Raw genomic sequence first — 17,895 nt, forward strand, 5'->3', positions numbered from 1 at the left:
TGACATACCACATCATAATGGTACTGTCTGTGAAAACCTTGAGGGGCCCAGGATGAAAGAAGGAATTAAAAGCCTAAAGTCCCAGAAGCAGAGCCTTCATCTCCTTTATTTCGATGTGGTCTAACCTCTGATGAGGAGGCCATAGACCTTGAACCTTGAGGATGCCATAGGAGGTATTCCACCCCCTGTCTGAGGCATCTGTAAAGAGCTCCTGAGTTGGAACTAAAGCTTGAAAAGGAAGCCCGGGTTGAGTAAAAGTTGATGAAGCCACCAATGAAACTTGAGTGTGAGACAAGGAAGGAAAGGTACTGGGAAGTCCAGAGGATGGCAGTGTTGAAGCCACACTGACTTGAGGTATCACTGAAGCTTCTTCATATGGAGCCTGGTGAGTGGGAGCATGGGAATGATGGAAGTCATGAACCCAAAAACCCTGATAAATTAACTGGCTGTGAAACCCCCAGAGAGGAAGGGATTGGAAATAGGTAATTAAAGACAGAGCCTTGGGGGCAGGTAGAGATGCCAACATGGCAGCTGTCCTAAGTTTGCAGCCAAGGAAACTATAATCTTGAGAAAGTGTCAGAACTGATTTCTGGAAATTTATGGTGAACCCCAGACTCTGTCACAGGGAAGTATTAAACCAGAGAGCCTGAAGCAGAGTGTTGGGGGAATTAGCCTGAATAATCAGATCATATAGATAGGGAAAGATCTGAATTCCTCAGAACCTGCAAAAAGCAATGACAGGAGTGAGGCATGCGTTGAAAACCCTTAGCACAGTAGAGAGGCCAAAGGGCAAAGCAGACAACTGAAAATGCAAGGATGAGACAGAGAAACTTAAAAATTTCCTGATGAGAGGATGGATGGAGATGTGAAGGTATGCATCTTTGAGATCCAGAGATATGAGAAAGGCCTGTGGTAACAGAAGAGGAAATAATGTCTGCAACAGATAACATCTGAAAGAAAGGAAGGAAGAAAGGTGCTCAGCAAGGAAATATCCAGAATTGGTCTCCAAGTGTCCTTTTTTTGTGAGGCCAAAAACATTCTGGAGTAAAATCCCTTCCCTACCTGAATGGTGCCCTGAGCCAAAGGAGAGTGAAGAACCTCTGGGAAATGAGAAAGCTGTTCCTGAGGAGGTTAAGGAATGCCTGAAAATGTTGGGAGGGATTTCCAAGCCATGAAATATCCCTGAGGGATAATGGACAGAACCCAAGAGACTGAAGTGACCTGTAGCCAATTTGGAGGAGCCAGGACAGATGAAGGAACAAGGGAACATGGCAAAGGGAAAGAAGAAGCAAACTGTCAAATAGAACCCATCTTATCCTGGAAAGCAGGTTTCTGGGAGGCAGGACTCTGAGTACACTTAGCAGGAGGCATATGGCTAGAACCCTTCTATACCTTAGGAGAAGGCCTAAAAAGTTCAGCTGCAGCAGACCCAAAAAGATTTTATTATCCAAAGGAACATCCAAAGTTTGACATGAATGTCATCAGACAAATCCTGAAAACAAAACCAAAAATAATACCTCCTAACTCAACCAAAGGCAGCAGCCCTGGAAGAGGCATCAGCTGTATCATAGCTGCATTTGATTGAGTGGAGGGCAAAGCCTTCTTCTCAGAATCAGGAAAGTCAGAAACCACCTTAGGAACATGAGAAAGGAGGGCCAAAACATACCTGGTCATATAAATCTGGTAGTTGTTTGCCCTGAAGGACTAAGTGGAAGTAGTGTAATTTGTTTGCCTAGCTTTTCCATAGCCCTGCTTTCTTTACCAAAAGGCAACAGCTTGGTAGAGGGCAATAACTTGGATGGCTTACTAGAAAACATTGACATTACAGAACGGTCAGCAGAAGGGCATTTATAAAGAAATGTGCACTCCTCAGGCAGTTTATAGAATCTGTCTGGCTTCCTAGGTACAGGGGGCTGAGAGTCAAGGGCTACAGACACTGCTGAGAAGGTATCCAGGAGGGCAGCCAGAACAGGATGAACAGTAGATGGCTTAGGAGACTCCATCAAATATCTTTTCTAAATCTCAGAGACTTGAGAACAATCACATGTACAATAATCTATCATATGGGCAATGGTATCTTCAGAGGGGATTTCCTGCTGGGGGGATCTGGATGTATGGAGTCCTCCTCCTCTGAATCGTAGTCAAAGGGGGAAGAGATTTAGGAAGAATAAGCCAAAATATTCTTCCCCTGAGTCCAGGCCCCTATCCAAGGAATCCAATTCCCTAGGCCTCCTGAGTGGAGTGGAAGACCAGGGAAGAGCAGGCACAGAGACCCCTTGAGGAGGCTTCAAGGCCATCAAAGCATTACAAAAGACCCTGTGTGAAATCCTGCCATTCATGTTGGGAATCATTAACAATGGGGCAAATATGCTTTGTTTTTTGTTTGTTCTTCTGCTGGATATCTGCATGAAACACTTTTGGAAAGTCAGACCCCTGGCGAAACTCAATAATGGTTGTAGAAATCTCCTCCTTAACATCCAAGGAATCTCTGTCTGTCCTTCAGATATAATCAACCAAGGTTCCCCCTCAACATTAGGCACAGATGTTTGAAAACCTCTGAGGATATGCAAGAAGCCAGATCCATGCAGGCCTCTGACAGAATCGTGGCAGGGGAATCCAAAGCAACCACCAGACAGTCCTCTGGGCTTTCACCAGCCTTGAGACAGATGTCTAAGAGAGGCTGGACAGCAACTGGGTTAGACCTAACTTTTTCGGCCTTCTTCTTGGCAGATGGCTGGCCCTTAGGACAGGAGGATTCTGCCATAGCACCCTGAGCCAACAACTTAAGACACTGGTTCTCCAGATAGACAGACAAGGATGAGAGACAACTATGAAGGTCTTAGACACAAACACCTGTCAGAGCACTGTGTATGGTTGTGGAAAGCACCCAAACAGAAGAGACACTGGTCATGATGGTCTTTATGGGAAATCTGCCTCACACTGACATTTTTCCTTCCTGGATGACATAAACACAATGACCACAAAAAAATAAGAAAAAGAGAAGAAACCTCAGTTGGGGCACTTATCTGTGAACATGGCTTGGTAACCAGCACAACAGAAGGACATTCAGACTGATGTTCAACAATGGCATTTGGACTGGAGGCAAAGAAGCTCTGAATGTGTTCATCTGTATGCCACTTTTATGCCTTACCTTTCCGTAGGGAACAAACATATGATGTACAGTGCCTATAAAGGCTTTGGTCTACTGGCCGGACATTGGACTATCTTTGGCAGGAGATCCCTTAGGTAAAGAATACTGCAACAGTCATATGGCAGGACATACATGGTTGCCTGGGCCAGAAGGGAGTCACCAAAATGATCTTGGGGGATTCCTTCTGAATCTTCAGACTACCCTGGATATCAGTGGAAAGAGTAGAAAAGCAAATAGGAACATTCCTATCCAAAGAAAATTAAAGGCATCTGTCTTCCAGGCCTTCTTGCATAGAGTCCTGGAACAGAATCTTGCCAGTTGATTGCTCAGAGAGAAGACAAATTGGTCTGTGATATAGGGAAATATTGACAGCCCAGCTATCTGGAATTTTGTAAATAATGCTATGTCATTTGTGAATATTGATATGATTTACACAGAACTATATGTTATGTGTATATTAAACTACTGGTACAGAAGTGTGTGTTGAACAGGGTTTGTTTAGTACTGAGCTTCAAGGATGTGTCCACAGTGTACCCTACTGGAAAAGAACAGAAATATATATAAACTATATACCTGTGCAAATGTATTTTTTAATAGTAGAAACTGGAACATACAGAGTTAACTTGCAAAACGTCAAGAAAATAAGTTGAAATTAAGTTGCTTTACGATTCTGCTATAAAGTTAGTTTCAATGCAGCAAGGATACAGGATGTCTAGAACTAGGGTACCTTCTGCATTGTTTTGTAAGTGTTTTATTGTTTTACGACTTCCAAGTTCTGAGCAAACATCTGAAAAATATATATTTTTTAACCTATCGTTGTGGCTGATAATTGTGAGACATATTTAAGCTCTTAGAGTACTTGCATATGTATTTGATGACACTGTACAGGCCACTCCTAATAGCCTGGCGCTTAGTCAAAACTACCATTTGGATTATTAGTAACACTACACAGTAGGATTGGGCAGCCTTTGTTAAGGGTCTAGAATAGCTGATAAGAGTGGCAGTGATAACTACCTTATAGTCTGGGCAGAAGGGGGCATAGCTAGTAAACCTGTACCAGCCTTTTCCAGGTGTGTGTGTGTGTGTGTGTGTGTGTGTGTGTGTGTGTGTGTGTGTGTGTGTGTGTGTGTGTGTGTGTGTGTGCATGTGTGTGTGTGTGTGTGTGTGTGTGTGTGTGTGTGTGTGTGTGTGTGTGTGTGTGTGTGTGTGTAAATCAAATCTCAAAGTGTGTGTGTGTCAGCTACTTGGGCAGGGACAAAGCACAGGTTGGACAGAGAAGGTGCTGGAGGTTTTGGCTTGACCACTCAGCTGACATCTCAACCCTATAGCTGTGCCAGTGTGGAGTCTTATTGTGTATCTGGGGAAAGAGAGAGAAACCAATCCCAGACTGACTGAGGTCTCTGTGTGATCTTAAGGGAAATTACACTTTACTGTGTGTGTACTTGTCATCCTCCCAGTGTGTACATCCCCTAGCTGTTGTGGCAAGGATTGAGGCTCCTTGATTACTGGGCCAGTGCAGGGGCGTCACAAGGTCCACTTGAGGAACTCCCCACAGATGGATCAAATCTTGGAAACTCCCCTGATCTAGTTTCCACTTGTGAGAGTCTGCCATGATGCTGCTTAGCTTGTCTACCATACACTTTTGCTCTGACAGAATGTAGGATACCTGTAGAGTGAAACTGTACTATGAAGCTATATCCCAAGCAGACAAATGAGATATATTCTGGTTCCCCCTTGCTTGTTGATGTATCACATGATTGTGGGATTGTCTGTAATTACTTGAAGAGGTCAGAGGGACCAAAGATGGTTCAAACAATTCAGTGCCTTGATCAGGGAAGCATCTCCTTGATATTTATGTGCTTGCATCTGTCCTTGATGTCCCACACCTTCTGCACTTTTATCCCTCCTTATACTGCTCTACAAGCAAAGTTCAAGTGGTCTGTGGTGATTGACTGCTTTGGAGCAGGGAAGAAGATAGCAAGACCTGGATTTAATGATATCTGTAGTCTCTACCAAATGATTTCCTTCTGACAAACCCCAGCACTGGGATTTAAAAAGATAAAGGGTGTTGGTGGTGAGACCAAAAAGATACCACTGCTTTCTCATGTGGAGTCTTGCCAGGAGTATGATGAGAATTACAGATGCCATGAGAAACAGAATCCTGAGGTATTCTCTCTCCATGAAGAAAATCTGGGGGGAAAAAACCTTAGAAACAGATATAAATGTAGATCTACTTTTGCCTGTTGAAGAAAAGCTCTTTGAACTGAATGTCTTGTTGACATCCCAGGAACACAATCCTGTGTGGAGTCAAGAAAAACTTTTAAATATATATTTTTTTTGGAATCCCAGTTTGTGTAAGAGATCAATAACCCAAGAGAGAGATTCCTGTCACTTTGAGAAAGAATCAGCAAAGATAAGCAATTTGGCAAAATATGAAAAAAATGCGAATACCCTGTAGCCTGCAGTGAGCTAAAACTGGAAAGAGACACTTTGTGAACACTTTTGGTGCAGTGAATAGTCCAAAGGGTAAGGCAGAGAACTGATAATGTGATCAGACACCCAAAAATTTAAGAGATGCCTGAAATCTGGTTGAATAAGCATCTTTTAAGTCTAGTGTTAACAGGAAACTTGAAAGAGGAAGAAGAGGTAACAAGTTGTGAAATTATGTCATTTTGAATTTTGCACTATCACAAACAGGTTTAGGTAAGAAAGATCCAGAACTGGTCTCTAAGCATTTTCTTTCTTTGGCACTAGGAACATCCTTGAATAAAAACTCTTCTCCACCTGGGAAGGAGGAACTGGTTATATCATTCCTTGGAAAAGCATGTGGTGAAGAACTGGTGGGGAAAAAAAAAAGAGTCTGATCTGAAGGGTAAGGAATGACCCCTTGAAAGAAAGAATTTCTCCCACTGCCATCTGAAACCGTGATGAATGATGAATGATTTTCAGAACGCATATATCTAAAACTATCTGTTGTCAAAGAGAAAAATGAAGATAAAGACTTTCTGGAAGAAAAAAGAGGCTAGGGTGGGAGTGAGTCACAAGGTCTCTGGTACAGTCATTCAGACTTGTTAGGCTGTCCTTCGTTTTGGGAGATTTGAAATTTCTTTTTGGAACCCTCATTTCATAAATTCCCATTAACCTGTATTTTGTTGAGACTGCTTAGTGGGATTTTTGCCAAAATTGGATGAGTATATAGAAAACTCCTTGGAAAATTTGGAAAAGGAGGGCTGAAAAATCTTAAAGATTTCCAGATAAGCTTGCCCCTTTCATCACACTTTTTGATTAATCTGCTGTAGGGGGGAAAAACACTAAATCTCTACCCAAGGGTGAATTTAAAATCTAATTTTGAACATAATCAGGGAGGTTCTAAGAATGCAGCCATGCAACCCTCCTCAAAACAATGCCAGTGGCCATAGCCCTGGAAGAAGTATCAACAGTCATATACACACTAAACAATGACTACTGACCTCTGAAATAGAAAAAACTCAGTTATTTAAAACAGATTGTTCCTCACAAGAACAAACTGCAGATAAAACAGTCTTCATACTTTCACAATTAGAACAAACTTTAGCATATGACCCTGATTCAGAATTCTGAAAATCAAACTTGCAGAAGTATATACTTTTTTTCCTATACCTATCAATAATTTTCCCATCTTATCAGAGGGACTAGGATTGGAATTGACTAGATACTTAGCAGCATTGGGATCAACTTGAGCTATAGCTGCTGGGTTAGGTTTGGGAATAATGTATAAAAATTCAAATAAATGAATAACTTTATATATTTTATCTGCCTTTTTGGGACAGCAGGCAGACTATGAGGAAAACTGCACATATCCTCTAAAATCGAAAGAACAGGAGGAATGGGTATAGGATCTGGGAAACCCTTATGTAACAACATATGGTATTTTCTGAGGGACTGATAAACCTCACTGATCTCTCACTGAAAACACTGGCACATTCTAGCAATAGTTTCAGAGAAAAAGAAACCCCTACAGGGAGAATTAGAAGCTGAGCTCTCCTCTGAGTCTGAATCATAAATTTGAGGAGGAAAAAAACTGTATATGTCCCTGCATCTTCCTGTTCAGATTCAGAATCTCAATTTTTTTTTCAGGAAAAAAAGTATCCTTCTTTCTTTTACCAGAAACTAGTTTACAAGAAGGATCAATAGCTTGAATTAAACCTTGAGCCAGACCCACTAAACAATTACTATTCAAAAAAATTTGAGGAGGATATATACATGATTGATTTTGTGTTTCTTTTTGACAGGGAAATGAGGCAGCTATGTTACTAACGGTGCCAGTAGCTTCTCAAGGGATGGCTGGAGCATTCTGACACAACACAGAAGTCTTCCATGTTCCATCTCGCAGGACTAACAAGAGTGGCCCTCCTTTGCCCATTGAGGGAAACCCCAACAGTCCCAGAGAACATGGCTATACCCCCTGGTTCATTAGTGGCTGGAGGTACCATACAGAAAAAGTGTTTTCGATTACTTTAAACTACTTTTAAACTAACAAGAAAATGAGCTCTCCATTTCAAAGTACATTACAGTCTCATGACAGTCTGTCAAAACACAACACTCCTAGCTTTAACATAACTTCCCTGAAGAGAAAATGAATGAATCCGGAATAGAGATAAGAAAATGAAAGTTTTCCTGAAAGGGAATTTAACTGTCCAGTAAAGGAATAGCTCAAGCTTACCATTGATCCTCAAAAGCCTCAGAACAGCGTAATCTTCAGCGGCAGTAAAGCTCTGAAGAGCATGTGAACATCTACTGTTTTATATATATATATATATATATATATATATATATATATATATATATATATATAGGTTTTACTTACCTAACTGCAGTTTCTTAAAATCACATTTTGGCTTCATCATCCTTTCTCTGGCCATGGAGCCCCTATGCCTGATCAGTCCATCTGCTCCTCTGACCCCTGCTATCCTATGACACTGGAAAAAGAGAAAAAAAGAGACAGAAATTACACCCATAATTTAGTAGGAGTTATAATTTTGTCTAAATATTCTAAGTAGCTCTGCTGGCTGAAGAGCATGGTACAATGTTTTCTACTCTGTGCCATTGTACATGTGTGCTTCTGCATATCTCTGTATAGTGAGGGCATTATTTGGCACTGTTAAGCTTTTTGCAAGCCTAGTACATGAGTTACACTTAAGAGCCTTCTGCTTGGCAATGTTTCAGTGGTGGAGTTCTCCCAATTCCCTACCCCTCACGAGTAAGCAAGTATTAGCCACTCTTTCCATCCTTCTCTGACTGACTCATCCAGAGCCCAGGGCATAAGTCAAACCTAGGTCACTTGGGAACAAGTCAGTGCCAAAACTTCTACATTTTAGAACTGCTTTTGCAAGCATTAGCATTTAATAAAAGTGAAGTACTTGGTTTAAACTCTAATTCAGAGGCAAGGGTGTATAACTTGTCATGATTCTGATACTGTTCTTGATTCACTTTAGTGCTGTAAGTCAAATGTTAAATGGTCACTCACAGACAAAGTGTAGAAATGGTACACTAACACATGAAGACTGCATTTACTGTACTGCATTTCTTGCAAGTCTTGAACTCAAGCACATACACTTCATGAGTGTGTACAATCATGTGTTCTTCCACAGATTCAAGCTATTCTCAACTTGTCTTCATGACAGAGACCAGAAGAAGTCTATGGAATCTTACTGCTATCCAGTCTATGTGCAGAATGGAATCAGAGAAGGTGAGTAGTCTGGAGTAATCATGTTTTAATTGAGGAAAATAATACTAATCAAAAATGGACTGTGTTAGCACGGTATTGCATCGCCAAACAGACTCGCTACCTACCCTAAGTATGAGCTGCTTTGTAATTTCTTTCACTATTTTACTTGGCATCAGCTGTAGCCCCTCACTCTATGACACACCCTATCAAAGGCCCTTGAAAAGATTTAGCCTTAATGAACACTGTCTGCTCCTGCGCATGATATTATATTACATCACATCTGCCACCTGATTTCTAAATACTCAGTCTTAACAAAAAGGTAAAGTTGTGACACAGAAATTAAAGCTAAAAAATTACCTTAAAGAGTTTACACTTTTGTACACAAATCTGTTACTATTTTGACTTCTTTGCTCCATTACAACAGCTGATGGTCAGTCTACAGAGGTCACAACCATTATCAAATGTTTCCAAAGTAAATTGTTGCCGAGTTATTTCTTCAACACAGCCCCACTCTTCTAAATGTTACCACTCTGTCACCTATGACACAAATGACATTCAGCCTTATCAGTCCTTTACTTCTCCAGATCATGCTAACCCTAAACAGTTGCTACTGCCCAAGCCCACCATTGTCTGTCCTTCATATATTTTAATATATTCCCCACCAGGCTGACTAATTTGTGACCATGTTGTGTGCCCTTACCTATAATGTCTAGTTTCAACAGAGTAGTTACAAACTGCATCTGTAAAGGACTGATGTTCTTGTGGTTTCAGAAATGTGGTACAGATGAGGAAAATCTATATAGCCCCCAGCTGAAATGGGAAGATTGTCATAAGTTTTGGAATTTAAACATGATATTGGTGGCAGGGGTCTCTGTATGTGCTATTAATAATCTGAAATTATGTTTATTATTCAATAATGAAACTCATGGGGTACAGCAGATTTCAAAACACTTGCTCTCAGAATAAGTGGCTCATCCCTGTGTAAGGCCTTTCTGTAAAACAGGGTTACTCTGGGCTGTGTCAATTAAACCTACAGGAAGTCTTTTAGAATTGTGCCTACAAAATTCCTGGAGTTTTAATTCATCTTTCAAAATCAGATTTAAATATAAGTAGTTTTACAAGGTCCTAGTCTCACACCAGATCAGGGATGTGTGTTCCTGGATTTACAAAATTACTCTTTCTATAAAGAATATCATATTGTAACCAGAGGTCTAAATCCATCTGATACTGATTGGTCTATGTGTACTTTGGTTAAAATTAGAGCGCATGGAATAATTGAGACTATACTCAAAATTTGTTACACTTAAGTGGTATTTCTCACCAGGATGACAAATATAACTGATAAAGTGTTTATTCATCCTTCTGCAACCATCAAAAATATATGTCCCCTGCAAGCATAAAAAAAAACTTCTACAGTGCATCAAAATTAACAAGTATTGTGATAAGGAGGAAAAAAATGTTAGAGTAGTAAGAAAACATTACAGATAAATCTATTCTGTCATTAATGGGTTGCTTCAGAATTTACATATTTATTCTAAAAATAAAGAATGTGATGGCCTTTGGTCAGCCTTTTATGACCAGCTTAATAGTTCAGTCTACAAACATTTTTCAGTTTTCAGTATTGCTTCAGTGTCCAGCAACAATCCAATCCATCCCCCCCAGCAGATGGAATATGAATGTTAATATATTTTATAATAGGAAGTATTACCACTGCAAGCAGCTTAGATTATTTCCTATCACTGTCAACAAATTATGATTAGAAAGCAATTATGCTGCTTATGTAAAACAATATACTCTAGAAAAGCAGCATATAGGTTACTTTCCATTTTTGTCCTGGGTTTATAGGCAAGTAGTAAGTCTTGGTCAGAGCTACGGAGTGATCTAGTTGGACAACAGTAGGATATAAGGGAGGATAGGTTAGGGAATGCAATAAGCTTTCACTTCAAATTAGATTACAAATTCAAGCTAAACAATTCAAAGCAGCTGCCAAAAAATACTTAAAAATACTCTGATCCTGCCACTGTCCTCATCCACCATAAACTGTTTCCCCCACCTTGCTCACTATTTGACCACTTCTCCTAACTTTTAACTTCTACTCTCTTACTGTCTCTCTCCCTACATAGATACCTCCTTTAAATGATAATCTGAAACTAACCTATGTCTGCATTGAAGAAATACTTAACACTGTAAGAATGTCTTTTTTCCCACATTGTCTGCATTGCTAATTGACTTGTAAATACTTGATAACTGTATAATGTTGTAAATACCAACTAAAATATCTGTGTCATCCTATTTTAATTTTTTGCCTCTTATTGTTTTACTGCATTGTATAATGTTTTCTGGAGCTTTTCTCCCCGGGCCTCTGCTGGAAAAGGGCTATTTGCAGCTCAGTCGGACTACTCCCGGTCAACAAATATAAAATAAAATAAATAAATAAATAAATTATTATTATTATTATTATTATTATTAATTATTGTTTCTGTGGAAAAGGCACTGCCCAGCCAGAAAGCTAATGCAGCAGCTGGGTCCATTGAATTACCACATATCTTCATGAAGAATTTGCATGCAGTTTTAGCCCTTATGACACAGATCTTGTTTCAATCTCCCTTATAGTGTGGATATGCAATAGCGTACCTAGGGCAGGTCAAAAGGGGCAACTGCTCCAGGTGCAAAGTGATAGCGTGATCTGATCAGCCAGCCATCATCCTGATCACTCTTAGTGCATTTGCAGTTAACCCTGAGTCTTGTGGTGCTGTGTGTGTGGTCTAACTGTAGCAACTGCTTGATAAATTGTAGTAAGCAGTTTGCTTCAGTTTGAATTTAAAACTCAAGCTCTGTAGTACTCTGAGCAGGATATAAGCTGTACCAAGCAGTTTGCTGTAGTTTAAATTAGAATTTGTTTTAAAGTAAAACCTGAGTGTCTTTGCATGCCACGCAGGCAGGTTATAAACTGTAGCAACTGTTTGCTACATTTTAAGTGTAAAAAAATAAATAAATAATGAAAACCTGACCGCTTTAGTGCTCCGAGCAGGATATAAGTTATAGCAACTGCTTGCTATAATTTAAAAGAGAAAAGTTTTTTATCACTATTTTTTTTTTACTGTAATGTAAGGAAGGATGGCTGGAGGCAGGCATAAAAACAGGACCTGAATTGGTGGGGCAGGGGGTGTCCTGTATCTGGCCACCTGACTGGTGTGCCAGTGAAAGAAACAGACTCTTTTTTTTCTTGGGGGGGTGGTATGGATTGGGTACTGTCTGCAGGACTGTAGGAAGCATCCTGCAAGTTTTGCAGAAGATGAGGGGTTGTGGATCTGGTTTGTGGGACTGGCACAGGACACTGGCTGAATCAGCTACATTTTTGTGGATATGTGCCAGATTTATGGAAACTGCAATGTGATACTCATTTTTTGGTGGGGACCACAATTCCTAAAACTGGATACTACAAACAAGTAATCTCCATGGTGAGAGGAATAACATGCATATTTAGTTTTTTTAAAAATCTTATTTGTTTATTCTCTGATAGATGAGCATCCCTGTTTTAGCTGCTTAATCATCTTACATAGGATTTCCCCTTGTTAGAAGAGTTTTCTTGGGATAGGCAGAAAGACTGTGGGGGATTGTTGGCTCCAGATTGGTTGTTTGAAATACACCTCATTTGTATATAAATGGTTTGGTTCATTTCTGATCCTTACCTTCCCAGATTACAACAGATGCATGTACATGGTGTGTTTAAAGCCTAAGATCATAAAATTACAAATCTGAGGATTATTGTTCACTCTGTATAAACTAGCTATTCTCTATATAAAACTTAAACACTATTAGTACTGTATATATTTAAAATGTTATCTCTTTAAGTGTTTTATTTGGATGTCGTGATTTTTTTTCACTTTGTTATTTAATGAGCATTGAATTAGTTAGACTATGCATCTGATGAAGCAGTTGTAATACTGTGAAAGCGCTTATGCCTTTGCCTGTGGCTGTTTTTTGAATAAACTGTTGCTGGTTTTATGATAGCTTGGTGTTGCTTCATCTTACTTCTGCTTGTTGACTATAAAAGCCAATACCTAGGGTTAAAAACCTAGAATTGAAAAACATTAGGAAAAAAATAAATAAAAATCATTTGAAATTAATAAAAAAGAAAAAAAATTGGGTAATGCAATTTGAGGGGGCTGCACAGTGGCACAGCAGATAGCATTGTTGCTTTACAGCAAGAGGTTATCCAGTTCATTTCTCAGTTGGGTTGCCTTTTTTTGCTGAGTCTGCATGTCTCTCCTGTGTTCCCATGGGTTTCTTTCGGTGCTCTGGTTTCCTCCCATATTCGAAAGACATACAGTAGGTAGACTGGACACATATTGACTATAGGTATGAGTGTGTATGCATTTGTGTGGTATGGAAGAACAGCCTTAGCTCGAGATGTTTGTCACTGTTGAAGTGACACCCCGACTCCATGTGCAAAAATGGGAAAAATGGTTGTGGATGTATGGATTTTGGTACCCTTTTGTAGGGTTTACTTCAAAACATCTAAAACCCATAACATCTAATTTCATAATATCAAGACCAGAACATCTAAAACCCCAAAACATCTAAAACCTATAACATCGAATTTCATAACAAATGTGCATCAGAACACTGAACACTACAAATCACATAAAAATAACATCCTCATCCACATATAACAACACCAAACTACCAAACACACTTTTTACTACGTTTCTGGTGAGGGCAAGCCCCACTGCACCCCCCCCCATAAATTAAATATACCAACTCCGAGATTGCATTACAGTGGGAAGAAGTTAATTTCCTAACCCCACTATATCACGATCACCATAAAGAATGTACACATAATGTTTACATCACTTACCTGTATGACCTAAAAAACACATACAGAGTGGCAAAATAAACATTATATAAAGAGTATAAATTCCTACACTATATAAATAATAACTATAGAAATGAAAACTATAACATCACATAGTGATGCCAAAAGATTAACAGATTGAACTATAACATTTACACATTTGATGATACACTATTACATATTATACATTTTAGATGTTATGAAAAAAGAAGTTATGTCTTACCATAAAGTTCCATCTGTGTTGTTGATCTTCGTTCATTCATTACTGATGGGATATCAGTTCTGCCCTTGGAACTGAGCCGGCCTCATACCAAGCTTGCATCAGCCAAAAACTCTAGAGCCAAGATCCTACCCAGAATCCTCTGCTCCCTGTTACCTCAGATCGAGTTTGCAAGTTGATATACAAAAGTAGAGGCTGCCTCAGGTCATAACAGACCTACAATAAAGGAAAAACAAGGAGTATATGAGATCAACCAGGAACCTCCAGAGGGGGACAGAGGGTGGGGAGTAATGAATGAATGAAGATCAACAACACAGATGGAACGTTATGGTAAGCCATAACTTCTTTATCTGATGTTAATCTTCGTTCATTCCTTATTGATTCGACAGAGTCCCCAGCTACCTGTATCCCTGGGTGGACCTCATGGAAGGACATTCTTGAGCACCATGGAACCAAAAGAAGCTCTACCTCTAGAGGCCAAATCCAATTTGTAATGAAGAATAAAAGTATGGGGTTTGGCCAAGTCACAGCTGAACAAATATCATTGAGGGAAGCCCTAGCATGTAAAGCTGCTGAAGTTGCCATAGATCTTGTAGAATGGGCTTTCACTCTGTGAGCAAGGTCATGTTCTTTTTGTAGACAAAGGTAATGCAATTTCTTAACCATGATGCCAGTGTAACTTTTGAGACCAGATGACCTAGCGTTGGTCCAGAAAAGGCCAGAAATAGTTGGCCTGATTTATGGGTAGATTTTGTTCTGTCCAGATAAAATCATATTTGCCTGTGAACATCCAGGAAATGCAGGCAATACTCTCCCTTGTTAGAATGATTAGGAAAAAATACTGGGAGGTCAATAGACTGGTTGGTAGACTGCTCTGACACCACTTTCGGTAAGAAGGAGGAATTAGTTCTCAGTAGTCCTCTATCTTTATGGAAAATAAGGTAGGGACATTTGATGCATAAGGCTTGAAGTTCTGACTAACGTCTGGCCGATGTGATTGCAACCAGACAAAAGAAGTTATTTACTCACCATAACGTTCCATCTGAGTAGGTACTTCATTTGTCTGCAACCTGTGGGTATCGGATCCGACCTCGGATCCGAGCCAGCAGCTTTCCAAGCTCCAAGATCCGAGCTCCTAGCTCCTCCCCCTACCCACAATCCCCTGCTACCAACCATATTACCTTAGATCAGTTTTTTTGCCTCGCCAACCTGGTAACACAAAAATCAACTCTAAAGGTGATCAGAAAATCTCGAAAGGTTCGGGGGATGGCAGGGGGGGTCGGTTGCAGACAAATGAAGTACCTACTCAGATGGAACGTTATGGTGAGTACATAACTTCTTTATCTGAAGTAGTTACTTCATTTGCTCTGCAACCTGTGGGACAGAGTCCTCAGCTACCTTATAAGAACCTGGGTGGTCCTTACGGAAGGATATTCCGAAGCACTGCGGAGCCAAAAGAAGCCCTACTCCTCGAAATCACATCTAGTTTGTAATGAGAAATGAATGTATGAGAAGAGGACCAAGTAGCTGCTGAACATATGTCGTTCACTGGAACCCTAGACCAAAAAGCTGTTGAGGTGGCTACAGATCTTGTAGAATGAGCACGGATACCAACTGGGGCTGGCTTGCCAGATGATATGTACCCCTGAATAATACACTGACAGATCCAATTTGCTACAGTCACTTTGGAAATGGCTTTGCCCATGGCTGATTTTGCATAAGAGACAAACAACTGGTCCGACTTGTGAAACTCTCTAGTCCTATGCAAGTAGAAATGCAGCTGTCTGTGCACATCCAATTTGTGCAACGTGTATTCTCCCTTGTTCTGAAATTTTGGAAAAAACACTGGTAGATTTATCGATTGATTTATATTTGCTTCTGAAGCAACCTTAGGCAAGAATGCGGGTGAGTCCTGAGGGACACTCTATCTTTGTGAAAGATAAGGTAAGGAGGTTTCATACACAAAGCTTGCAGTTCTGAAACCCTTTTGGCCGAAGTAATAGCCACTAAGAAGGCCGTTTTCCATGACAAGAACTTCAACGGAACCGAGGCCGCAGGTTCAAAAGGTGGACTCGTCAAGGCTTGCAAGACTAGAGTGAGATCCCATGGGGGAAACCACAGACTTTACAGGTAGATTTAAAAGAAAGATGCCTCGTAAGAAGGTTTTGCACAACTTTGTAGATGCTAAGGAACCTATGCTGTCACCCACATGAAAATGGGAGATGGCCACCAATTGCACCTTAACCGTAGAAGCACTTGCTCCCTGCCGAAAAATCAATGAGAGGAAGTCCAGAATGGTCGGAATAGGGACAGTAAATGGGTCCAAGCCCTTGTCTTTGGCCCAAATGGAAAAATGTTTCCATTTACTGTTGTAAAGTTTTCTGGTAGACGGCTTATGAGCCGCAATCAGAATTGCCTTAACGGGAGATGAGATACCGGGAGTCCTAGCCATTATTGGAACTGGATCAGCCAAGCTGCAAGCTTGAGGTTGACCAGGTTCGGGGTTGGGCAACCCACGGGATGTGAGATCAGGTCTGGACTGGGATCCAGAATCCATGGAGGAGCCACACTGTGAGACTGCAGAAAAGGGAACCAGATCTGTCGAGGCCAGAATGGGGCTATGAGGATAACTCTGCTCCCCAACTGACAGGCTTTCTGAATGAATTTCATCATGAGCGGGAGGGGGGATAAGCATAAAGGAGCCCGAGAGGCCAAGTATGGACTAGAGCATCTCTGGGGGTCTCCCCTCTGGGGGGAATTATTGCGAAGTACTCGCTGCATTTTGTGTTTAAAGGAGAAGCAAAAAGATTGCAGCGAGGCCGACCCCATTTGTGGAAGATCTGCTTCGCAGCAGATGGATTCAGAGACCACTCATACGGAGTGAGAAGCACCCGACTTAGCTTGTCCACTAATATGTTGGACCATCCTGGGATGTGCGTTGCTACCAGAAAGCGGTTGGTGTAGATCGCCCATTCCCAAACTCTCATGGCCTCTCGACACAGGGGATAAGATCTGGTTCCTCCGTTTGTTTATATACCAGACTACTGACATGTCTGTCTGGATCACAATAGTCCCCAGGGGAAGAAGGTCATGGAGAGCTTGCAATGCCAAAAGCACCGCCCTCATCTCTAGGACATTGATATGCAATGCGGTCTCTAGGGAAGTCCACGTGCCTTGAACGGATCTGCCTGAACAATGCCCCCCCCACCCGAGGTGAGAAGCGTCCATGGTCAACGTGGCTTCGACTGGGGGAATCACAAAAGGCCTCCCTTCTCTGAGTTCCCGCGCATGTAACCACCAAAGAAGGAGTCCCTGCAAACTCTGCTCAGTGGTATCGGTGTGTTCAATGGGTGGAGCAAGAGGGACCATTGGACTTGAAGGGTCCATTGTAATATTCGCATTCACAGACGGGCATGGAGGGAGAGACTGATTGCTGCTGACATAGACCCTAGTGCCCTCAGGACTAACTCCACTGGAGGAGTAGGACTCCAAAGAAGGGCTAACACCTGATACGACAAGCTGTTCAGTCTGACTGACGTTAGAGTAGCTCAGGAGATTCGAGTATCCAACCTGGCCCCTATGAATTCCAGGGCTTGAGTGGGGCACAGGCAGGACTTCTGCCAGTTCACTGAAATGCCTAGGTTGTGGGCTAGAGTCAGTGCGTAATCTCTTGCCACAGAGAGCTGATACCTGTTGGTCGTGGTAAGGAGCCAGTCATCTAGGTACGGGAAGACCTGAATACCCTGAAGTCTCAGGTGGGCTGCAACCACTGCCATGACCTTGGTGAACACTCTGGGGGCTGAGGTGAGGCCGAATGGAAGAACCCTGAATTGATAATGACTGGCTCCGAGCCGGAAGCGGAGAAACCTCCTGGATTGTCTGTCCATCAAGATGTGGTAGTACGCATCCTTGAAGTCTATGGAGCATATCCAGTCATTCTCCTGCAGAAGGGGGAGAAT

General features: G+C 41.2%; 1 protein-coding gene across 1 annotated transcript in view; it reads left to right on the forward strand.

Annotated features, from left to right (window-relative positions):
* DISP2 (dispatched RND transporter family member 2) overlaps nt 1–17,895 on the forward strand; it is a 546,463-nt gene that overhangs the window by 419,217 nt on the left and 109,351 nt on the right. The window contains exon 7 of the mRNA XM_044074174.1: nt 8,782–8,879. Coding sequence (XP_043930109.1) covers nt 8,782–8,879 — 98 coding nt within the window. The remainder of the gene's footprint in view (nt 1–8,781; nt 8,880–17,895) is intronic.

This window comes from Protopterus annectens, chromosome 6.part0, assembly GCF_019279795.1.
Source record: "Protopterus annectens isolate FY-2018-M chromosome 6.part0, PAN1.0, whole genome shotgun sequence".
In the NCBI taxonomy this organism is placed as follows: Eukaryota; Metazoa; Chordata; order Ceratodontiformes; family Protopteridae; genus Protopterus; species Protopterus annectens.